The sequence below is a fragment of the Callithrix jacchus genome, chromosome 6, assembly GCF_049354715.1.
Source record: "Callithrix jacchus isolate 240 chromosome 6, calJac240_pri, whole genome shotgun sequence".
Classification (NCBI taxonomy): domain Eukaryota; kingdom Metazoa; phylum Chordata; class Mammalia; order Primates; family Cebidae; genus Callithrix; species Callithrix jacchus.
Window position 1 is genome coordinate 159,741,388 of NC_133507.1, and position 23,770 is coordinate 159,765,157.

The 23,770-nt window shown below is 48.9% G+C and overlaps 2 protein-coding genes across 5 annotated transcripts in view; one reads left to right on the top strand and one right to left on the bottom strand.

Moving 5' to 3' along the window:
- Positions 1–559: 559 nt before the first annotated feature.
- On the bottom strand, positions 560–6,712 carry LOC128932451 (uncharacterized). Of its 2 annotated transcripts, none has more exons than XM_054258090.2 (2): positions 5,226–6,712; positions 560–786 (listed from the first exon to the last, which is right to left on the bottom strand). In XM_054258090.2, exon 1 carries the CDS (start codon positions 6,427–6,429, stop codon positions 5,431–5,433), a length of 999 nt encoding a protein of 332 aa, XP_054114065.2. In that variant the 5' UTR covers positions 6,430–6,712; the 3' UTR covers positions 560–786; positions 5,226–5,430. The 2 variants fall into 2 exon arrangements, with proteins under 2 accessions (XP_054114065.2, XP_078185040.1); XM_078328914.1 differs by lacking the exon at positions 560–786 and adding an exon at positions 4,495–4,897.
- Positions 5,849–23,770, top strand: part of ASB1 (ankyrin repeat and SOCS box containing 1) — a 127,821-nt gene continuing 109,899 nt past the window's right edge. For all 3 annotated transcript variants that reach the window (XR_013519177.1, XR_013519178.1, XM_002749961.6), the window contains exons 1-4: positions 5,849–5,965; positions 11,734–11,875; positions 13,925–14,227; positions 22,818–23,203. Coding sequence is in view for 1 of the 3 variants with exons in the window: in XM_002749961.6 (XP_002750007.1) it covers positions 5,917–5,965; positions 11,734–11,875; positions 13,925–14,227; positions 22,818–23,203 (880 nt within the window). In the remaining 2 variants the exon portion in view is untranslated. The remainder of the gene's footprint in view (positions 5,966–11,733; positions 11,876–13,924; positions 14,228–22,817; positions 23,204–23,770) is intronic.

Consider the following 23,770-nt stretch of genomic DNA (forward strand, 5'->3'; position numbering starts at 1 on the left):
AAACGTTTTCAATGGACAACAGGAACTGCTGGAAAAGTCTGAAGTTGTGACTTTCCTTAGAGTGGTGAAAACAGGATTCCATTTTCAAAAATGTCCTTTTCACACTGGTAAGAAATGCCAGCCACAGAGGGGCTCTCAGCTGGGGGGTTTAGAGAACATCCCAGCCCACTTCGGGCTTCCAAGAGCAATTCAGAATTCCTACGTGGAAAAGGAGAGAGGGGCAAGTTCCCAGAGAGATGAAGGGCAGAGGGGCCGGGAGACTTCCTCCCCGCTGGGACACCGCCTTCTCCGGCGGTCGGCAGCCTTCTTCAGGTCCCCTGTCTTTGTAAAAAGTGGTGCTCCAAGCTGGGACTTAAACTAAACAGATTTCCTAGAGGAAACACATACACACCATCACACTCTGCTAACGTTGCTTTTATGGACATTTCCCTGAGAAATATTTCTCTCTGGAAAAATAAATTCACAGGATGTAATTAAAACCATGATGTGTGTATGTTGGCCAGGGCTCTTCTTAAGTGCTTCACCAAATGGGCCACTAAAGAAAGCAATGAAGGCTGGCTTTGTTCACGTCGGTTAACAATGCCATTTATTAATTGTAACACGGGCATTCTCGGACTTGATGGTTTCAGAAACAGCCGTGCGGTTGGCCCTTGACCAAGGCAGCCCTGGTTCTGACCCCAGGGTGACCTCTGCAGGAGACACAGCCGAGGGCTCTGCGGTGGCACTGCATGAGGCGACAGGCTCAGCTCCACCGACGCGCCCGTTAGGCTGTTTTCTGCTGATAACCTAGGGGAAAATATACTCCAAACGTGAGACAAATTCCTGAGAAAGAAAATGTTAGCAAGGCAGTGCTTTTGAGTAACAGGGCGAAGGGGAGTTATGTCTTCTTATCTTTGGTGTGGCTCCCAGAGAGGCCTCCCTGCTCCCAGCCCTGGCCTCTCCTGCTGGTCCTCAGCCTGGAGCAACTGTAATTCCAGTTTCTTTACTGGATGTAGGAGTCCTGAGGCTGTGGAAACAATTCACCGCAGACCTGTCTGAAGCCTGGGTGTCCCCAGGGCTGTGCTCCCCCTGACCCCACCCCCTGCACGAGGGTCCTTCCTGCCTCTGTCAGCTTCTGGGGACCCCAGGTGTTCCTTGGCTTGTGGCCACATCACTGCACTCTCCAGCCCCGTCTCCACACTGCCTTCTCTCTCTCCAATCTACCTTTGCCTTTCTCTTGTAAAGGCAGCTGCCATTGGGTTAGTGCCTGCCCTCAGTCCAGGGTCATCTCATCCTGAGATCGTTGATCGCATCAGCAAAGACCCTTTTCCCAAATAAGGTCCCATTCACAGTTTCCAGAGCTTAGGCTGTGGACTATTTGGGGGCTGCCATTCAGCCCCTCCATGCTGGTCTGTAGGCTCCACGGGATGGTGTCCAGCTTTGCTTGCCCCTGAACCCTAGGACCCTGGTGCCCTGGTGTGGCAGTTTCTCAGTTTCAGAGCCTGACTTTATCTGTTGGTTCAGGCCTGGACCAGCTCCTGTGAGAGAATCAAAATACCCCTCCTACCAGAAGCCATTTCAAGGAACTTAAGCATCTGCCAGGAGAGATAAGCTGGCTCGCTGGCAGCTGCAGTCAGGTGAGGAGAGAGAAATGCTGCCCGGAGGGCCTGGAGCCAAGGCCCCAACCGGCTGGGTAAGGCTGCCAGGGGGTGGGGGGGGCATCTGGTGAGGAGACAGAGGTCACCAGGACAGGGGTGCGGGAGGGAGGGAGCCTCGTGCGCAGACCCTAGGGAAAGCATGCTGACCCTGGAGGGTCAGGTTCTAGGCTGGAGCTTGGGAGCTGGAGGAGGGGAAGGAGGTTGGGGCTCTTCTTGGGATGGGCCTCAGATGCCCAGGCTCCTCCAGGAGTCTATACATGGGCATTCAGGGGGTCATGAAGGAGTCTGTGAGGCCGAGTGACAGAGACCAACTGGTATGGCAGGAAAAGTTAACCTGGCATTGGGAGGGCATGGCGGGGCCAGCTCAGAGGCTCCAGCACCGTAGTAGGACAGGCAGGGAGAGGAGCCCAGGGCTGGGATAGGGTCTCCACTCACCCTGCTTTGAAAACTGACAGCCCTGTGTTCTGGAGCCCGCTCAGTGCTGGGCAAGCTGGGCTGTTGGTCCCCCTGGGGCCGAGGAGTCTCTAAGAATCTCCTGTCTCTGCGGCCAGTCCCTGCTCTGGGACTGAGATTTCCTCACCTCTGACTCCTCCCCCTGCGGCAGTGACCAGCACATAGTAGGTGCCTTCCACGGGTGCTGCCTGGAGAGATGCAGGCCCCTGCAGAGGATGCACGGTCTTACTGAACACCGTGGCCTCCCGACACCCGTGGAGTTCTCGGTCACACCACGCAAGGCAGCATGGCACCTGTGGGGGGACTAGGCGAGGGCACCCCCTTGGCAGGGCTCCCACTGTGTCCTCTGCAGTCCCTGCTGCTGGGCTCCCCGGTCCTCCCCTGGGGCCCCCATGCCAGGATAAACCACATCCAGGCAGAGGCCGACTTGGCTGGAAGAGGGAGGTTTCGAGGGCTGCAGGAAGACCACTGCCTGCGCTCTGCCCAGCCCTGCAGGGCCCAGCTGAGGGCCTGCTGGGACACTGCCTCTGCCCCTGAGCCCTGCTCTGTTCCCAGCTGGGCAGAGAAGGTGGGCTCAATTTGGGACAGGGTGGGATGGGCTTCACACAGCAGAGCCCTGCCATTGTGAGGGTTTGCTGAGGCTCTCTCTGCCTGGAAGCCCGTGGCACTTTCTATGGGATTTTGGGTCTTTACAAAGCCTGCAAGGTAGGTATTACCAGCCCATTTTACAGGGAGGCAGCTGATGCTTGGAGGCTTTGCCCTGTCTGGTGGCTCAGCTGGAAGGAGGTGGATCTGGCTCCCTAGCTTGGGGCAGACACCCTGACTCACCATGGGTGGGCTCCAAGGCCTGAGACAGGGTCTGCGGGGCAGGGGCTGGTAAAGGGGTTTCCAGGGCAAAGCCTGGAGGCTTGGCCAGCTGCCCTCATCTCACGGCCTCACCTGGTAAACCTTCAGATGCCCTGCTTTGAGGAGATCCTTCAAAGGAGAGCGCTGGGCCCCCTGGGATGAGACGCCCCAAACACAGGCCCACAGGGCCTAGGACCAGGAGAGAGTCCCATTTCTGGTCCCTGTCTGGGTGACATCTTCTGCCCAGTTCCCAGAGACAGCCATGGGGTTTGAGCGGCAGCAGCATTGGCACACCTAGGCCCAGCAGCTGTGGGGCTCCGATTTCCAGCCCCCTATATTCCTGCTGTGCTTCCGGAGGGGCCCCCAGTGACCTGTAACAGGAGGTATGAGGGATGGGAGCCCCTTCTCAGACCTCCGGAGCCAGAAGGCCCATTGTTGGACATTTTGTTACAAAATGATGCTTAACCAGTACTACTGTAGATGAATCTGTCACACATCTGATTACTTCCCTAGAACTAATGCCTGGAAGAGGCATTTCTGATCAAGGACTACTCATTCTGATGCTTTAGCTACACCGCCATATTTTCTGCCAGAAAGATTGGGCTAGGCTACACGGAGGGGCCACTGGGGCCACTGTGGGGGAGGCCTGAGCCTCCAGGGGGCAACAGGAGGCGAAGGGTAATTTTATGGTAGGAGGAAATGCAGGGGTGGGGAAACGGGAGGGAGCCATGGGGTCCTGGAGGGGCACAGACAGCCCCCTGCACAGGTCCTGCCGCCGGTGTGCCGGCTGGGACGGCACTGGCAAGGTCCTGCGGCTTGTAGGTGATGTGACCGAGTGGATTCAACTCCAGTGGCCACTGGGTGGCTCTTTTATGCTCAGAGGATCTGGAAGAAAAGGGGCTCTGGAGACGTGAGGTCTGAGAAGGCGGGCTGTGAGGTTCTGGGGACAGCACCACGCCCCCTGGTCTCAGGGTCCTGAGAAATGGGGGTGATGGTAATTGCAGAGCGTGGCCAGTGATTATGTGTCCTTCCTGCTCCCACACTGCTGGTTCTGTGGATGCTGCACTGCACCTTGCGGGCATTTAAGAGGCATAGAGATAGGGATGTGAGGCCACTTCTCCACCACGGATGACGCAGCCTCAGGTTTTTCGAAGAGGCAACATCCCAAGGGGAACACGTGGCAGGAGAGATGGAGCTGGCAGGAGAGGTGGAGCTGCAGGCGCAGGAGGGAAGCTCTGCTCAGGGCACTCAATACCTTGATGCAAAGGCTGCTGACACATGGGACACTCACTGTGGGCCCACAGGAACCAGACAGGCAAAGCAGTGGAGGCCCTCGGAGACCTGGCTCTCACCTGGCTGCGCATTAGAATCACCCGGCTCTGAACGACCCAACGGCCAACCCACACCCCAGACTGACTGCACCAGAGCCTATTCTAAAAAATAAAGCAATTGCGGTAAAATATAGAACACAAAACATAACCTTTTTTAAATGCGCAGTTCAGTAGTGTTAATTCACAATTCACATTGTCGTGCAACCGATTTCCAAAACTTTTTCACCTTCCTCAACTGAAACTCCGTCCCCATTAAACATTCACTCTTCATTCCCCACTTCCCCAGCCCTTGGCAACCCCCACTCCACTCTGCGATTTCACTCCTCCACATTATGACCTCACGTCAGTGGAATCACACAGTACTGTCTTTGTCTTTTTGTGACTGGCTTATCTCACTCAGTATAACGTCTTCAAGGTCATCCCTGTTGTGGCATGTGTCAGGACTTCCTTCTTCTCGAAGGCTGAGCGCTATTCCATTGCATGGATGGACTGCATTTCGTTTATTCATTCACGAACACGTGAGTCGGTTTCAGGCTTCGGAGTTGCCGAAGCTCCAAGAGTTTGGATGTGCAGCTGCGGTGGAGCAGCGTCATCATCGGAGTCACCTGTCCCTCACGGCAGCGGTGCTCTCTGCTGTCATCAAGTCCAAACACCACTGCAGGAAGTACCCCCTACTCCCGCCTCCACCCCCGACAGGTCTGCACCCAGGTGGACCCACCCAGTGTATCTTGGTCACTCAGGGCCAGCCTCAGCAGGGGCACTTGCGGGGCTGCGCCTGCGGCTTCCTTACTATCTGGTGTGTTGTACACAAGGATGGGCCAGCAGGTCACGCCCACGACTGCAGGGCTTTCCGTCCTTCCTTAGTCTCCTCCTGCCCGAGGCCTGCTTTCTAACTCGGCCGGGGAGAATGGGAGGACCCCAAGGGAATCCGTGCTGAAGGACCAAAACCAATACTCACGGCGGGACGACGCTGCGATATTTGAACTTGGGAGTGTGCAGGGAATGTTACTCGTTTGTTCACAAACGCATTCACTTATTCAATGAACTCCGCGTCAGCCACTGGCTGTCATCAACCTCCGAGCTGATTGGGGGCTTCATGGAAGGGATTTGGGGGAGCATTCATCCAAAACAACACGCTGCGATGCTCAGCCCTGCCGTGGCTGTCACCACTCTCCGCGCCTCCGAATCCACCCTCCCGGGGCTGCTAGTGGCTCGGGGGGCACCTGCCGGGACCCCGCCAGCCTAGCCCAGGCCCGGGTCCCGCCCGCCGGGGCCCCGCCCACATCCGGCAGAAGCCACGCCCCGTCCGTGGCGGCGGGAAGACCCGATCGAACGGACCCAGGCTGCTGCCCCAGGCAACGCGCTTTCCGACTCCTTGGCTTCTTATGAGGGGAAACCACGGCGCACCCGGCGCCCCGACAGCCGGTAACTCGCGAAGTCCACGCCGGAACCCGCCAGCGCCCAGCTCGGCAGGGAAGCCGGAAGTGGAGGTGCGGACGCGGAAACCAGTGAGGCCAGCGCGCGCCCGCCGGAAGCCGTGACCCCGACGCGCCCCCTTCGCCCGTGGCGCCGGAAGTGGTCGCGGGCAGCTCTGCTTCCTGCCTGAGGGGCGCGGCGGGCTCGTGGCGGCCGCGGAGGCGGAAGCACTCATGGCGGAGGGCGGCAGCCCAGACGGGCGGGCGGGGCCGGGGTCCGCAGGTAACGTGCGCGCGGCTGCCGCGGGGCGTGTGGGGATGGCGAGGGCTGGCTCTGGCGTCCCTGCCGAGGTCCTGCGTCCTCGTCCCGGGCTGGCCGGGCCCACGGGGCAGCCAGGGAGCCGTTTCCCGCAGGCCGGGGTCGGGGGTCAGCGCGGCTCGTCGTGCGGGGCGGCCCCAGCGCGGACACGCTGCCGGCTCCTCAGCCTCGAGTGTAGTCCCCGCGCTGGAGTTTTTTTCTCCAGTGGAACTTGCTCGTAGCTTCTCTCGGGTGAGCCGATACGGATTTGATAGCACCCAGCGGCAAAAGCAGGCCGCGCGCCCTCCAGCTCTGAGTGCACGGATCCGGAGAGCCTCCCGGAGGGCGGGCACCCTTGCACCCTTCTGCCACCCACGACGTGACCGGTGGTACAGCGGGGCACCTTCCCTCCCCCCACGGGCACAGACCGGCGACAACGGGGACGCCATCTCCAGCGAGCTCGTCAGTGACACAGCATGTCCAGGGGCCTTTGGCCCACCCGCAAAGGAGGCAGCTAGAAAGGCTCACACCCACCGTCCAAGATAACCTACTTATCCTGTGGTCCACCCTGAAGGGCCCCTGCCACGCACGTGTGAAGGAAGCGGTCGGGACAGGTTCCTCTTTCCCGGTGGTGTGGGAGTCCCTTCCTCCGGGTTTCTGAGTTTGCCATTCGCGCCAATGGTTTCCTGTGCTCTGCCTTTACATGCTTCCTCTCCTGCTTAGTAATACACCAAGAAATTTGTTAAAAATCTCAAAAGATTGACTTGGAGACTGGTGCCGATAGGCTTTTCCATCCCTCCCTCCCTCCCCTTCTCCTTCCAGTCATTTAAGAGACTTTTGTTGAAGGTCTACTGTTGGCTAGACCCAGCGGGGGAAACTGCAGTGACCAGAACAAGCCAGGCAGAGAATCCACCACCCTGGGCTTTGGTTGGCATTGACTTTGACTTCAGACAGCCAGGGCCTTAGGGTCTAGGATGTCATTCCACTGAGAGTGAGAGACGGAATGAGAGGTGTTCCGTGGGAAAAAGAGGACTGACAGCTACTTCCCAGTATAGAGGGGCCCTGGGGAAGAAACACTGGCTTTCGCGGCTGCACAGGGCTCCTCTTTTTTTTTGTTTTTTTTGGAGATGGAGTTTAGCCCTTGTTGTCCAAGCTGAATTTCAGTCCCGGGTTCAAGCGATTCTCCTGCTTCAGCCTCCCGAGTAGCTGCCCGGCTAAATTTTGTGTTAGTAGACATGGGGTTTCACCATGTTGACCAGGCTGATCTTGAACTCCTGAGCTCGGGTGATCCCCTGGCCTTGGCATCCTAAAGTGATAGGATTACAAAGGGCCCCCCCCCTTTTTTTTTTTTTTTTTAAGGAGTCTCTCGCTGACACCAGGATGTCTCCAGTCTCGGCTCACTGCAACCTCCGCCTCCGGGGTTCAAGCGATTCTCCTGCCTCAGCCTCCTGAGTAGCTGGGACTACAGGCATGAGCCACCATGCCCACCTAATTTTTGTATTTTTTGTAGACAAGGGGTTTCATCATGTTGCCCCGGATGGTCTTGGTCTCTTGACCTCGTGATCCGCGTCGCCTCTGTCCCAAAGTGATGGGATTACAGGCGTGAGCCACCGTGCCCAACCGAGGGCTCCTTTTTATATATCCTCATGCACGGCTGTTTTGTTATTCAGTGTGTTTTGGGCCTGGGGTGGAGGGGCAACAGATTTTCAGTTGAAGCTTAAGTGCTATCCTGGGGCAGTTGTGTTGTTATTGGAATAGTTGGTCAGCAAAACACAAACATGAAGTTGCTTTTGAATCTGGAGCTGGGGAAAGATTCTGAGGCTACTTTTGAGATGGGCCAGAAATGGATAGCACAGAGGCCAGCAGAGGGGGCCCAGAAGAGAGCTCAGCAAAAGTCCTTTGGCTGCTATTTACCTGTTGGTTATTGCCTTACACCTGAATCTTTCCCACGCCTACTCTGAACTTTTTCACTCTGGTAACCACAACTGTGGGGTTAATTACAGGGGAGGATACTTACTGAAGGAAGACTGGGATAGTGGCATAAAGAGCTGCTCAGGCCTGCTTGTTGATCTGTGACCGGCCTGGTTGTAGAATCAGCATGAGCACCCAATGGACTACAGTAGTACTCAAAAGAGATTTGATTTTAATATAAAAAAAAATTTCAGTATCTGGAAGAGCCCCTTATGGAGGGTGTGCTTTATACCTGCATGTCCGTTCTCACTCTAGGACAGCATGGCAGGGCAGGGACTTGAATCCAAGCCATCTGTGTTTTTGCTTGTTATGTACATGCAAATCTGTGTAACTCTTTTTACAAAACGTAAATCTTCAGGAGTTTATTTTGGGTTATGATGTGAGGTGAATAACTCAGTATTTCCAAATAAGTACCTAATGGTACAAATGCCATTTGTTGACTACTCTTACGTTCTCGCTGATTTTGATGCTGGTTTATAATTTCAGGCATACCTTGGAGATAGTGTGTGTTCAGTTCCAGAACACTGTGATCAAGTAAATACTGCAATAAAGCAAGTCATGTGAATTTTTTGGTTTCCCAGTGCATATCTAAGTTATGTTTACGTGATGCTATGGTCTATTAAGAGTGCAACAATACCATTATGTCTAAAAATGTACACATTTTAGTTAAAAAATATTGCTGAAACATGCTCACCATCACCTGAGCTATCAGTCACAAACTTTTTGCTGGTGGAGTGTCTTGCTCCAGTATTGATGGCTCCTGACTCATCAGGGGGCAGTGGTAATTATTAAATTAGTTGACAATGAAGTTGCCCTATCGCCTGGCTCTTCCTTTCATGAGATTTCTTTGTAGCATGAGATGTTGTTTGATGGCATTTTACCCACAGTAGAGCTTCTTTCAAAAATTGGAATCAGTCTTCTTCAGCCCTGCTGCTGCTTTATCAATGAAGTGTGTGTCGCCTTCTAAATCCTTTGTTGTCATTTCGACCGTGTTCACAGCATCTTCACCAGGAGTAGATTTCATCGCAAGAAAGTGCTTGCTTTGCTCATCCATAAGAAACAACTCCTCATCCATTCAAGTTTTATCATGAGATTGCAGTAATTTAGTCACATCTGCAGGCTGTAATTCTAGTTCTCCTGTGATTTCCACCACACCTGCAGGTACTTCCTCCACTGAAGTCTTGATCCCCTCAAAGTCATCCATGTGGGTTGGAATCAACTTCTTTCAAACCCCTGTTAAAGTTGATATTTTGACCTCCTCCCATGAATCACACAAGTTCTAAATGCCATCTAGATTGGTGAATTCTTTCCTGAAGGTTTTTAATTCATTTTTGCCCAGATCCATCAGAGGAACCACTATCTATGGCAGCAATAGCCTTATAAATTGTATTAAATGATGTTAATACGTGAAAGTCAGAATGACTCCCTGATCCACAGGCTGTGAAATGGCTATGTTTGCAGGCATGAAAACAGCATGAATCTTGTCCATCTCCATGAGAGCTCATGAGTGACTAGGCGCTTTGTCAATGAGCAGCACTATTGTGAAAGGAATCTTCTGAGCAGTAGGTCTCAACAGTGGGCTCAAAGGATTCACTAAACCATGCTGTGAACAGATGTGCTGCCACCTGGACTTTGTGGTTTCGTTTTTAGTGCATAGGCAGAAGGAGTTTTGGAACGGTAAGTGAGCGTTCACTTCAGCTTAAAGTAACCGGCTGCATTAGCCCCTAACGAGAGAGTTGGCTTGTCCTTTACAGCTTTGACACTAGGCATTGGCTTCTCTTTAGCTGTGAAAGTCCTAGATGGCATCTTTTTTCCAACAGAAGGCTGTTTCTTCTACATTGAAAACCTGTTGTTTAGTGTAGCCATCTTCACCAATCGTCTTTTAGCCATGTCTTCTGAATAACTTCAGCACTTGCTGCTTCACTTTGTACTTTTGTGTGATGGAGATGGTTTCTTTAAACCTCGTGAACCAATCTCTGCTAGCTTTAGACTTTGCTTCTGCACCTTCCTCAGCTCTCTCAGGCTTCATAGAATTGGAGAGAGTTGGGGCCTTGTTCTGGATTAGGCTTTGGCCTAAGGGAACGTTGTGGCTGGCTTGATAGAATCTCCAGATAAGTCAGACTTTATATCAGCAATAAGGCTCTTTTGCTTTCTTATAAATTGTGTGTTCCTCAAAGGGATAACACTTTTAATTTCCTTCAAGCTCTTTTCCTTTGCATTCACAACTTGGCTGTTTGGCAGAAGAGGCCTAGCTTTCAACCTTTCTCAGCTTTCCACATGCCTTTCTCATTAAGCTTAATCATTTCTAGCTTTTAATTTCAAGTGAGAGATGTGTGACTGTTTCTTTAACTTGAACACTCAGAAGCCAGTGTAGGGTTATTAAGTAGCCTAATTTCAGTACTGTGTCTTGGGAACAGGGAGGGCTGGGGTCGGGGGAGAGAGAGAGAGAGCGCGTGACAGGGAGCAACAGGGAGCGGCTGGTTGGTGGAGCAGTCAGAACACAGACCACGGGGATAGATTAAGCACGCTGCTCATGGGCACACTTTGTGGCCCCCCAAACAACAAATCACTCATTACCATAACAGATAAAATAATAATGAAAAAGTTTGAACTATTCCAAGAATTACCAGATTGTGACCCAGAAGACACAAAGTGAACACATCGTGTTGCTTAAATACAGGGTTGCCACAGACCGTCAGTTTGTAAAAAGCACGGTTCTCTGGACCTTGATAAAGTGCAGTGAAGGGTGCTGGTACTGAGTTGCTTGTACTGAGGTCTTTCTGGGCGTTGATGGTTTGATTTATTAATCTTCATTTTCATGAGCGTTCTCTTACCTAGTAGGGTAAGGCTTTTTCTCTGTAACTTACTAAAAAAACCAGAAAAGTTCTCCCTTACTTATATTTTCAGATAAACTTTAGCATATTTTTTTGTGACATCTGATAACAAAACCCCAAAGAAATGGTTCATTCTTTATTTAAAATTCCTTAAATTTTGAATCTTTTTATCCAAGTGCATGGTGTGTTTTTTCTGCTTATTCTTTTGTATTGCCTTTCAGTTTTATAGTCTTCGTTATATGGGCTGGATTTATGTTTACGTACATGTATTTTTAACCTTTTTCATTGAGGTGGAACTTCTGTATGGTCAAGTGCACCTTTCTCATGAGTTTCTTAGGCAGGCCTCCCTGTGGCCATTACCCAGGGCAGCATGGTAGGGAGTCATCCGTGGAGCAAACAGCAGCATTTACTCAGCCCTTGGGTTTTGCCCTATGTCTTTTTTTGTAGTGAAGGAGATGACGATAGTTCTCTTTCATAGTTTCTCAGTTTTAAGATATTCCCATATACTTGGAGTAAATTAGAGTAATTGCATGCTAGATTCTTTGATACAGTATTGATTCAATCTGCAAATATTTTCTTTAGGATATTGCTTCTGTATTCTTCAGTAGGTTTGGCTTATAATTCCTGGGCCCCACCAACTTTTAAAAAATTAATCTTGTCAAGGTAAGGGAAAGTTTCTACTATTTTCTCTTTTTGTTTTTACAGATAGGGTCTTGCTGTGTTGCTCAGGCTGGTCTTGAACTCCTGGTCTCAAGTGATCCTCCTGCCTCAGCCTCTTGAGTAGCTGGGATTATAGGCATGCCACCATGCCCAGCTTGTGATTTATTTCTTGAGCATTTGAATGTGCCCCATAGCGGGGAGAGGGAAGACTTGCTGCAGATGGCACCCCCTTTTGGTTAACCTTGGTAGGGCCTCCCTGAGCTAACAGGAGCCCTCTCTTCAGCGCAGGTCGTAATCTGAAGGAGTGGCTGAGGGAGCAGTTTTGTGATCATCCACTGGAGCACTGTGAGGACACGAGGCTCCATGATGCAGCCTACGTCGGGGACCTCCAGACCCTAAGGAACCTGTTGCAAGAGGAGAGCTACCGGAGGTGAGCGGCGCTGCCCCGGGGCTGGTCTGGGCACTTGAGCCCTGCAGGGCTGCATGAGGCTGAGCCCCACAGTCAGGATTGCAGATAAAGACCTGGATGTTGGGAGGAATGTGTTTCAGTTTTAGAGGAAGGGGAAAAAGGAGACTGAAGCAGCATGCTCAGAGTTGTAGGAGACAGCCAGATAGTGTGGGCAGGGAGACCTGACTTCAGGTCCTGCTCTGTCATTGACCTTAGTGTTTTCTGGCAACTTCTGGGCCTCTGTGGGCCTCAGCCTCCTGATGTCACCCCTGAAGGCAGCACCGTTTCCCTCTTCAGTGGCGCCCTGCCCCATCTTGGGTCTCCTGTGGCTCTTGATCTCAGGCGCTTCTGTACGTTCACCTTCCTTCACCAGCTTCCCTGGCGCCCTCTCCTCTGCTTCTCAGGCCCTCAGTCGTCTGCCCCCTGGGACCTAGGCCTCAGCCTTAGGCCCTTTTGCCTCCTCACCTTTCTCCTTACTGTTCTCCTTATCAGTGGTCCCCTACCCTGGCCTTGTCAAATTCTGCCTGTCCCCACAAAACTGCTCCAGCCCTTTGTTCACGGCAGCTGATGCTTGCCCCTCCCTCTCCCTGCTCAGGACGCCTGGGAGAGCAGAATTTGCCTGCTCTCTGGAGTGCTCTCTGATTCTTCTGTGGGTTTAAGGTTGGAGTCCCAGCTGAAGCTTAAACTCAGCTGCAGCCGGGAGCTGTCCGTGCTGCTTTTGTGTTTCTGCTGTTCCTTCGGACCCACATGGCAGTGCGTGGATAGAAACGATGCCTGCATGTCGGTGCTGAGACTAATGCCACCACCTTTAAGAAAAGGATTTCTAACAGTACAGGAATATGTTTCTTCATTTCCTTCTAGTGTCTTACTGGTATTTCATCAGAAAAGTATCAGTTTTTAAAAGAGAAATACCAGAAAGGACTGTCAGATGAAGATGGATGGGTCACGTACAAATATTTAATGTGGGTGACTCAAGCCCAAAGCAAACCTGAATTAAACTTGCAGATGTAACAGTAGAATGAGACAGTTCAGTGAGGCCTCAGACCAAGTCTATTCTATTGCTTTTCCCAGCACTGTTTATTCTTCTTCCTTTACTCAGGTCCAGGGCGTCTCTGTTTCTTTACGTTTTCCTGTTGCTATTCGTCACTTCTTTGGTGATGAGTTCCTGGAGCATTCCTCCCTTGACTGTCCCGTGCAGTCAGAGCTGGAGCACAGCTGGCGGCGGAGCCAGGAGGGGCCTGTTCCTGGGGCCCTGCTGCATGTTCCTGGGGCCTGGTTTGATGCTCTGGGCCCTGAGCTTTGTTCTCGGTTACACCGGGAGCTCGCTGTGAACTGGCTGTGGTTGCTGCCTTGCTGGGTTGGTGGTTGAGGCAGGCAGTTGCAGTCTGATTGCGACGTCTGCTGAGAGCTGAGTCTGGACAGGTTCCTCTGCAGCTGTTGGCCTGGGGTGTAGCACCCATGCCACCATAGTGATCCTTTAGGCCATCATTTGTTCAGTGTTAGAGGTTGGGGGGCCCTACATAGTCACCTAGTCCTGGTGACGATGCTGAGGCCCAGAGAGAGGCCCAGTCTCAAGCCTTCACACGTGGTAACTGAGGAAGAGCGGCCTGACCCAGACTCCTGGGTGAGTGCGCTGTTCATTCGGCACTGCCTCCCAGGCAGACCTTTTCCACCTTTGTAGAGGAGGGCTCTTCGGACAGCAGTCAGGAAATCTAAGAACTAGGGTCTCAGGATTGTGCTGATCGTTCTGCTGATGCCTCGAGTGTCCTGTCTCTGGAATGGGGCTGGTAACGCCTGCCCTGCCCTGCCCTGCCCTGCCCTGCCCTGCCCTGCCCTGCCCTGCCCAGGTTCCACAGGGGAAAGGTTCAGCATTTCAGAAGGCAGAGCCCATTAACTGCAGGTGTTATTAACCAGCTGGGGACCATGTCAGTCACCTTGGGAGTCTGTCTATGGGCCAGGGTGAGGGGGGCAGTGCAGCCTGCCCTTGTCCTGGGATTGCATCTCATGAGCCCCCTTGTGTTCCTCCTGCAGCCGCATCAACGAGAAGTCTGTCTGGTGCTGTGGCTGGCTCCCCTGCACACCGTTGCGAATCGCGGCCACTGCAGGCCATGGGAACTGTGTGGACTTCCTTATCCGGAAGGGGGCTGAGGTGGATCTGGTGGACGTAAAAGGACAGACGGCCCTGTATGTGGCTGTGGTGAACGGGCACCTAGAGAGTGCCCAGATCCTTCTCGAAGCAGGCGCGGATCCCAACGGAAGCCGGCACCATCGCAGCACTCCCGTCTACCATGCTTCTCGTGTGGGCCGGGCTGACATCCTGAAGGCTCTCATCAGGTCGGTACTGCCGGGCTCCTGCGGCCACTTCACTTTTCTTCTCCGTATTTGCAGTTTTTTTCTGTTTAGAATTCGCTTTGTTGGATGACTCGCCTGTTTTGCTGGTCTTTGTAAAGAGCTGCTTCTTGGCTTTATCAGCTCTCTTTGTTTTTCTGCCTACGTGTTCTTTTATATCTGCTTTTATCTTTTTCTGATTTTTCATTTTTTTCCCTTTTGAGTTGAATGCTTAGTCCTTTTTTTTTTTTTAAATTAAGAATGAAAACTTTGGTGTATGCTTGTAATCCCAGCATTTTGGGAGGCCAAGGCAGGCAGATCACAAGGTCAAGAGACCAAGACCATTCTGGCTAAGATGGTGAAACCCCATCTCTACTAAAAATACAAAAAAAAAAAAAAAAAATTAGCTGAGTGTGGTGTCAAGTGCCTGTAGTCCCTGCTACTCTGGAGGCTGAGGCAGGAGAATCGCTTGAACCCGGGAGGTGTAGGTTGCAGTGAGCCACGATCGTGCCACTGCACTCCAGAGTGAGACTCCATCTCAAAAAAAAAAGAATGAAAACTCGTAAGGTTAACTTAACCTTTGACTATAGTTTTGATCATCCTCTCTAAGCTTTCTCCTCATTTTTAAAGTAGCTCTAATTGAAGTTGCTTTCCTCTCTGTTCTTAGAGTTATGGAAGGTGAGGTTTTAATAACACTTTTATTATATTATACTCAGATGATCTGGACCATAGAGTTTTCATTTTGGGGATTCTTTGAATTTTAAAGAAGTTGTTGTTATTATTTTTGTTTAGTGTTTGAGATGGGGTCTAACTTTGTTGCCCAGGCCTGAGTGCTGTGGTGTGATCATAGCTCACTGCACCCTCAAACTCCTGGGTCCAAGTGATCCTCCAGTCTCAGCCTTCCTGGTAGCTGACGGATAGCTGTGCAGCACCATGCTGGCTTACCACTGTTACTTATTAACGTCAGATTACATTGTGAATGCCTGAAACAAGTACATGACGGGTGTTTTATTTACATATTATACTTTGTTAACCTAAATTAGGTTCACTTTCTTTCTTTTTTTTACATTTTCTTGCCATTGGATCTGCCAGAAATTTAAAGAAGTCTGTTAGTCTCTGATCACATTTGTGATTTTGCCATTTTTCCCCTCGTACTTTGAGTAGGTTTTGTTTTGAAAATGTTGATGCTGACTGAGCTCATGAAAGTTCCTGCTTACGTCTGATGTTGTATCAAAACAAGAGCACCGCTAGTTTCATCTAAGGCCCGTTTACATGGCATTATATGATATTCTTAAGCCTGGCGCGTTTCGGTAGTTCTGTTTGCACTTGGGTAGAACTGTTTGTCTAGGAGTTTTGGTTTTTAATACAGTTAACATGATTGCTGTAGCTGATGTTAGGGTCTATTTCTGTTATCTTTCTGTTTTGTAACCGTTTGTATTTGATACCTTTTCTTCATGTATGTTTTCGTTGCTTTTCCCCTTCCGTTTTGTTACGTTTTCATCTTATTTGAATCATACTAATGGTTGCCTTTTTTTTTTCTTTGGAACCAGATCGTGTTTTTATTTTTCATGTTTCTAGTGACTTCTTTCCAGCAAAGATGCTTTTTTCCCCTCCGTTACTCTGGAGACGAAATTGCTCTGCATTTGAACAGGGTGCAGTTTAGGTAGCTGGTTCTCAGGGAAATGTTTCCGTATTGGAAAGGATTAGGTAAGGAAGGGTTCTGTTGTTAGAGGCTGCAGCCAGGTTGGTTCTGAGGAGCAGGGACCTGGCATTCCCTTTACCCAGCAGAGAACATGGTTTTTTAAGTGAGGCACTGAGAATAAGCTTTTCCAGTTTTATGAATTAAACAGCTGCACAGTTGGCTTTTGGGAGGTAAAGAAATGAGAGTGGTAAGGTCGTTACGTTAAGAGGATGCTAAAGTGAGGCTTTTTTCTTCTTTTTAAGGGTTTCTAACCTGATGAAGCTACCTCAGTCCCATGCTTGGCCTCAGTGTCTTGGAGAATGTAAGCTATTAATTTGGAAGTGTTTTTGAATAGGATCAATCAGTGAAATTCCATCTTGGTTCCAGAAATCCCTTTGGGCATTTGAGTTAATTCTTGATGCACAAGTGCTTTGTTACCTGTCGGCCGACCGAGAAGTATGTACACAGATGCCCTTCTTGTGAAAACATTACTAAGACACCTTACTCCCTCACTGGAGCACAGGACATTACTTTTACAAGGCAGTACCAGTAACATATATTATCCTATTAAAAAGTTTCCTGTAGTCTAAATTCCAAGATAATTGACTGTTGGAAGGTAGAGTGATGTGGTTAAGTTACTGAACAGCGAGGTTATCTGGAAATCACTTCGCTCTGCCTTCCCTGTGCCAGTTCCCTCTTGGACAGGGCTCTCATCTTTCACGATTGCAAGTTTCCGTCCCTCTGTAAGTCACCTTCATTTTGTTATTTGTCAATTCCCTTGGTATATATTGCTCATATTTTTGAGAAAAGGTACAGAATGGTATTTCTGTATGTGCAAAAGTTATATTTATTGAGTTTTCCCAGTGGTTCCTTGACAGTGATATTAAATGCAATTGAAGAATTTGGAAAAAATTCAGGATTAAAATTAACTGGATCTCATCCAGTATATTTTTATGAGTGGATGAAGGGCTATCTTTCCCACAGCTCAGCTTATACCAGATTGTCATATTGCCCAACATTACAAATGTTTCGGAAGATTTTCCCTAAGAATAAAGAGAAAAAAGCCATCACTGCTTGAGATCTAGTTTTCCTTTGCTTAATTGGTTGGGTGTATGAAATGAAATGCGAATTTCTTGTTGGTTCTGTGTGTTTTAGAATGCTTCCCCTGTCACTCCTAGAATGTCTTGGAGAGTGAGTGATGTTTGTGTTTGTTGTGGAAGCTAAATTGTCATGTGAGCGTATTGGTCCATGTTCTCATCCTCAGGCCTGTGTTGCCCGAAAGCAGCTGTTTTGGTTCCAGGAGAACGTTTCTGTGGACACTCAGGATGGTGCTGAGGAGGTGATTGGAAAGGAAAGCTTGGTTGCCGGCTGTTCCTGCTGGCCAGTGCTGTGCGGCATGGCATGGAAGACGACGCTGTTCTGTCCTTTCTGCGCCCTGTGTGTTCTGGCCCTGCCATCGCTGCTCTCCGCATACTGCCCTTTCCTATTTTCAAATGAAATACTTTGGTGGTGATGAATCTTGTGAGACATTGTGGGGCCGTGTGGGTTTGAGGAAAGTTCAAGAAAACGGGTGCTGACTAATGTTACTCAGATTCGAGTCACTGGTGCGTTTTGGGCGGGAGTCTTGAAGCGAGGGTGTGTTCCCTTTCCCTCCGTCAGGCTGCATACGATCTCACCGTGTCCATTCCTGCTGATACTCACCGCTGTGATTGAGGAGGATGGTGCCTGCCATGTTTCAGTGCTAAAAAGCTGTTTCTGTTCTCTCTGTAGGGATTCTGTGGAGAGGCGCTCTGCAACCGTGTATATATCCTGTTCATCTCAGATTTTTAATTGTTCGTTTATTTATTTGTTAGTGTAGAATCATGGTTTCTGATATTATTCAGTGAGGTATAATTCATTATTATTGTTATGTAATTTGAAATCCACATTGTCCCAGATTTGGCTACTGGTAGCTGCTTCAAGCCTTCTCTGGCCTTTTGGCATGTCCTTATCATTCTGTGAGTAGTTCCTTTCTCATGGAGCAAGATAGTCTAGGCCCATCTTGCACTTTGACTGTCTCAGACCTGGAATAAGTCATTTCTCCAAGGTTTCTTTTAGAAGAATGGTGTGCAGAAACCTACATCTGGACGCTAGGAGTGCCTGTTGCTTTTGGGGTGTCACTGTTTTCACACCCTCCTCCTGGACCAAGCTAAGGTTGTATGTATATTCCACATTTTTGTCTGTATTTATTCATTTTTTGAGGTACAGTCTCACTCTGTTACCCAGGCTGGAGTGCAGTGGTGTGATCTCGGCTCACCTCCACCTCCCTGGTTCTAGCAATTCCCCTGCCTCAGCCTCCCAAGGAGCTAGGATTACAGGCGCTCACCACCACACCCGGCTATTTTTTTTTTTTGCATTTTTAGTAGAGATGGGGTTTCACTGGGTTGGTCAGGCTGGTCTTGAACTTCTGACCTCATGATCTGCCTGCCTCGGCCTTCCAAAGTGCTGGGATTATAGGCGTGAGCCACTGTGTCCAGTCTATATTTCTTTATATACATTGACAGGAGTTCACCTGGCTACCCTTAATTCAGGCTAACGCCACAAGGTTCTTCTTAGTTTCTTCCTTTCACCAGCGAGAACCTGGCTCCCCTGCCCCTTCACACACTACTTGTATTGGCCATATTGTCCCCTGTGTGGCACCAGCCAGCCTCCTTTTGCGGCCCCTTCCCATACATGGCTCCTGGCTTGTTTGTGCTCTTATGCCTCATGCCAGGTAGCCATTCTTGCCAGGTAGCCATTCTTGCCAGGACTCTGGGAGCCAGGGCCCCCTCATTGGCTGATCCCTGTTGAGAGTAAAAATGATTAGGAGTTTGCACTTGGCCTGGAAGAACCCTAAGTGCCTGATGGAGAGCAGTGTATTTGGTCATCTCTGAGTAGAATGACAAGGGCAAGTAAAGTCAGTGGAGTCATTTAGAGATTGGCTTTGGTGGACAAGAGACTTATAAGTCAGGTGGCTCCTGCACCTGCCCTGTGTGAGATTTGTTTCCTCCTATCCAGACTGCTGCTGGGGGTCAGGAGGGGCAGCCTAGGGGTTACCTTGCTCATGGCCGTGTGCATGCCCATGTGGAGAGCTGCGTGACGCTCCCCTGCCAGCAAGCTGTGCGTCCTGGCCTGGGGCCTTCCAAGTGAACCTGACGCTGGGAGTGGTCTGTGCTAATCACAGGAGTCTGGATGGTTAGTGTGCCTGAAAAGAGAGACGTCCTTGTGGGCAGCACTTTATGGCACCAGCTGGATACCTGATTGAGTTCATGTGTTTCTTTTTGCTTAAAAAAAATTTTTTTTTTGAGAGGGAGTCTCACTGTGTTGCCCAGGCTGGAGTGTAGTGCAGTTTCGGCTCACTGCAGCCTCTGCCCCCCTGGGTTCAAGCGATTTTCCTGCCTCAGCCTCCTGAATAGCTGGGATTACAGGTGCTGGTCAGCATGCCTAGCTAATTTTTGTATTTCTAGTAGAGATGGGGTTTCGCCAAGTTGGTCAAGCTGGTCTCGAACTCCTGAACTCAGGTGATCTGCCTGCCTCTGCCTCCCAAAGTGCTAGGATTATAGGCATGAGCCACCACGCCTGGCTGCTTTTAACTTTTAAGGATTGCTTTTTACTTAATTTTGTTTTATAACATTAAAAATTTACATGGTTCCAAAGTCAAATAAAACAAGGTATAAATTTTTTTTTTTTTTTGAGACAATCTTGCTCTGTTGCCCAGGCTGTAGTGCAGTGGCACAATCTTGGCTCACTGCAGCTTCTGCCTTCTGGGTTCAAGTGACTGTCATGCCTCAGCCTCCTGAGTAGCTGGGACTACAAGTGTATGCTACAATGCTCAGCTAATTTTTTTTTGTATTTCTAGCAGACTGGGTTTTGCCATATAGGCTAGCGAACACCTGGCCTCAAGTGATCTGCCTGTCTTGGCCTTCCAAAGCGTTGGGATTACAGGCATGAGCCACCATGCTTGGCCAGGGTACAAATTTTTGGAAGTCTAGCTTGTATCTTTGTCTCCTTCATTCCGTTCTCTCCCTTCCCAGTAGATAACCATTAAAAAATTCCATGGTTTACCATGAGCACACTGCAACCTGCTCCCCCATAGAAACAGTAGTGGACTGTCCACTCTCACTGTCCTGCTTCCTCCCCCTCTTCCTGTGCTTGGAGGCCGTTCTGGAGCAGTGTATAGCAGCCCTCCTCACTCCTTTTCAGAGCTGCACGGTGCTGCATTGTGCAGATGAGCCGAAGTTCATTCAGCCAGTCCCCTGTTAGTGGACATGTGGGTGGTTTACTGTCTCCAGCTGTTATGGATAGTGCTTTAATAAATTGCCTTGTGCATACATGTTTTCATAGTTTTGCAGATGTATTTTGGAGATAGATCCTGAGAATTGTGATAGATTGACAGGTTAAATGCATATGTAATTTTGCTAGTGATTGACAGATTTTCCCCCTCCATAGGGGGAGTGTTTACTTTTCATTGCTCAAACAGTGAGTGAGACTTTCTGTTTTCTAACCTGGTCAATAACTTTTTGGATTTTTCCCAATCTGATAGTTGAGAAATGATATCTCAGAATAGTTTTAATTTGCATTTCTGTTCTGAGTGAGGCTGAGTGTCTTTTCCTGTGGCTAAGAGCCATTTGTAGCTGTCCATCTCTCTACCTTTTCTTTTTCTTTTTTTTGAGATGGAGTCTCAATCTGTTGCCTAGGCTGGAGTGCAGTGGCACCATCTCTGCTCACTGCAACCTCTGCCTCCCAAGTTGAAGCAATTCTCTTGCTGCAGCCTCCTGAGTAGCTGGGATCACAGGTGCATGACACCACGCCTGGCTAACATTTGTATTTTTAGTAGCGACAGGGTTTTGCTTTGTTGACCAGGCTAGTTTCAAACTCTTGACCTCAGGTGATCTGCCTGCCTTGGCCTCCCAAAGTGCTGGGATTATAGGCATGAGCTACTGTGCCTGTCCCCATCTCTCTAATTTTTCTACAGGGCTATTGGTCTTTTTCTTTTAGAAGGTCTTTATATGTTAGGGATATTAACCCTTTGTAACATTTTTCCCCAATTTTTCATTGATTGTTTTACTTTGTTATATTGTTATGTCATGCTTATGCCATGCAAAAGTTTTTCTTTTCAAATTTTTTATGTTAAAAACACATTCTATGTGGATTTTGTGTCAGAATTAGGCAGAATTTTACTTAGAGGTTTTTTTCTAGTTTTTGCATGGTTTCATATTCACATTTTAAATTCTGATTCATTTGGAATGTATTCCAGTATATGTTATGGTGAGTGGATTTACTTTTACCTTCTTCCATATGGATGTCCAGTTATCCCAAAAAACACTTATTAAGATATCCACCTCCCTCCCTTATTTGAGATGCCTCCTTTATTTATATATGAAATTTCTATATGCAGTTTGGCCCATTTCAAGATTTTCTGTAAAGTTCCATTATTCTGTCAGTTTTGTTCGCATACCAATACCACAGTTTTATTTTTAGCCTTCATAGTAAATTTCACTTACGGTGTGGCTACGTCCCACCCTACATTATTGCTTGACTTTTTCATCTTGTTTGATCTTACAGATGAACTTTATAAATCAACTAATGCAGCTCCAGGGATGCTGTTTTTATTTATTTATGTTTGTAATCAACTTATTTTAGTAATGATACTTCGATTTATGAAATAAATTTAGGGGCATTATGTTAACAGTGTGGAGTCTTACCCAACACTGGGCCGTGTCCTTCCTTTCTCTTAGGTCTACCTTTGTTCACATTCGGTAATAGTTTGTATTTGCCTTATGCAAATTCCGGACATTTGTTGTGAAGTTTATGCTTAGATAGGTCATTGTAAACTTTATTTTGCTGTCATAAATGGAGTTTTCTTTTTATGTGAAGGCTCTTGGTTTTACAGCCTGTTACTTCAGTAAGTTATCTCATTGCTTATTAGTTTTTCCATATTAGGGCTTTTCAGACATATCATATCCTCTGAAAATAGGACATTTTTTACCTCTTATTTTCCACTCTTATGCATTTAATTGTTTCTCTTGACTAACTGCATGGGGTACCTTTAACACTGTGTTCATTAGGAGGCTGGAAAGCAGCAGTCTGTCTCTATCCAGCTTTGGCAGGAGTGCTTCTAGCCTTTCCCTGTTAAATGATATACTGACTTACGGCCTGAGGAAATATGTATTATCATGTTAAGGAAAAGCCATCACTCTCTGTTTTATTGAGCATTTTTGAACATGCACAGCTCTTAAGTTTTGTCATATGCCCTCTTTTTTTTTAAAATTTTGCATCTGCAGAGATAATCAGAGGAATTTCCCCTTAGCCTCGTTTTACATTTGATTGTATTCATAGTGTTTATAGTATTGGAGCTCCCTGTGTGCGTTCTTGGGATAACTCCTATGAGGTCATGGAATATTGCTTTCTTAGTATGCGTTAGGATTCTCTTTGGCTAATATTTCATGGAAGATTTAAAATTGATACTCAAATGAAATTAGTTGGTAGTTTTTCCTATGCTTTGGCCTTTGTCGGGTTTTGGGGGTATTGTGCCAATTTCATCAGATGAATTTGGAAGTTTCTCTTCTTTTTCTTTGCTCCGAAATAGTTTAAATAGCCTTGGGATTATTGGACCTTTAAAGGTTTGAAGGAGACTTCCCTTAGGAATTATTGTATGTGCAGGGATTCCAAGTTCTTTCCAGCTACCTTATCTTGCTGGATGTAATCAATCTATCTAATCTGTGGAGTCTCCTGTAGCACCTGGTGTCACCGGATCAATCTGATCTGTGAAGTCTCCTGTAGCACCTGGTGTCACCGGATCAATCTGATCTGTGAAGTCTCCTGTAGCCCCTGGTGTGGGATCTGTGGGCTGTGGTCGGTCCCCTGCACAGTCTGACTTCCCTTTCTTCCCTGCAGGTATGGGGCCGATGTTGATGTCAATCACCACCTGACTCCTGATGTCCAGCCCCGATTCTCCCGGCGGCTCACCTCTTTGGTGGTCTGCCCCTTGTACATCAGTGCAGCCTACCACAACCTCCAGTGCTTCCGGCTGCTCCTTCTGGCTGGAGCGAACCCCGACTTCAATTGCAACGGTCCTGTCAACACGCAGGGGTTCTACAGGGGCTCTCCTGGGTGCGTCATGGATGCAGTCCTGCGTCATGGCTGTGAGGCAGCCTTCGTGAGCCTGCTGGTGGAGTTTGGAGCCAACCTGAATCTGGTGAAGTGGGAGTCATTGGGTCCAGAGTCAAGAGGAAGAAGAAAGGTGGACCCCGAGGCCTTGCAGATCTTTAAAGAGGCCAGAAGTAAGTGGCCCGAGTTCAGCTCTGACTTGTGGGCTGGGTGGATTAAATGAATCATGTAGCAATAAACAAAAAACAAAAAATCTTCTGAGCACTTGGCCAAAATCTTCCAGTTAGCACTTACAGTTTTCCAGACGGTTATTCAGATTGGTCTTCTCTTTTTAAATTCCTGGATACCAAGAATCGGTATCAGGAGGTCTCTAAAAGTACATGTGTTGTCAGAACTCCTAGAATTATGTTCTCTCTCTCTCTTTCCTTTTTTGAGACAGGGTCTCGCTCTGTCACCCAGGCCGGAGTACAGTGGTGCAGTCATGGCTCACTGTAGCCATATCCTCCTGGGGCTTGTGTGATCCTTCCACTTCAGCCTGCCAAGTAGCTGGGACTATAGGCGCACACTAATTTTTGTATTTTTTGTAGAGATGAGGTTTTGATATGTTGCCCAGGCTTTTGTTGAAATCCTAGGCTCAAGTGATCTGCCTGCCTCGGTCTCCCAAAGTGCTAGAATTACAGGCACGAGCCACTGCCCTGGCCTAGAATTATATTCTCTTTATCCTTTTGCTCTGCTTTCTG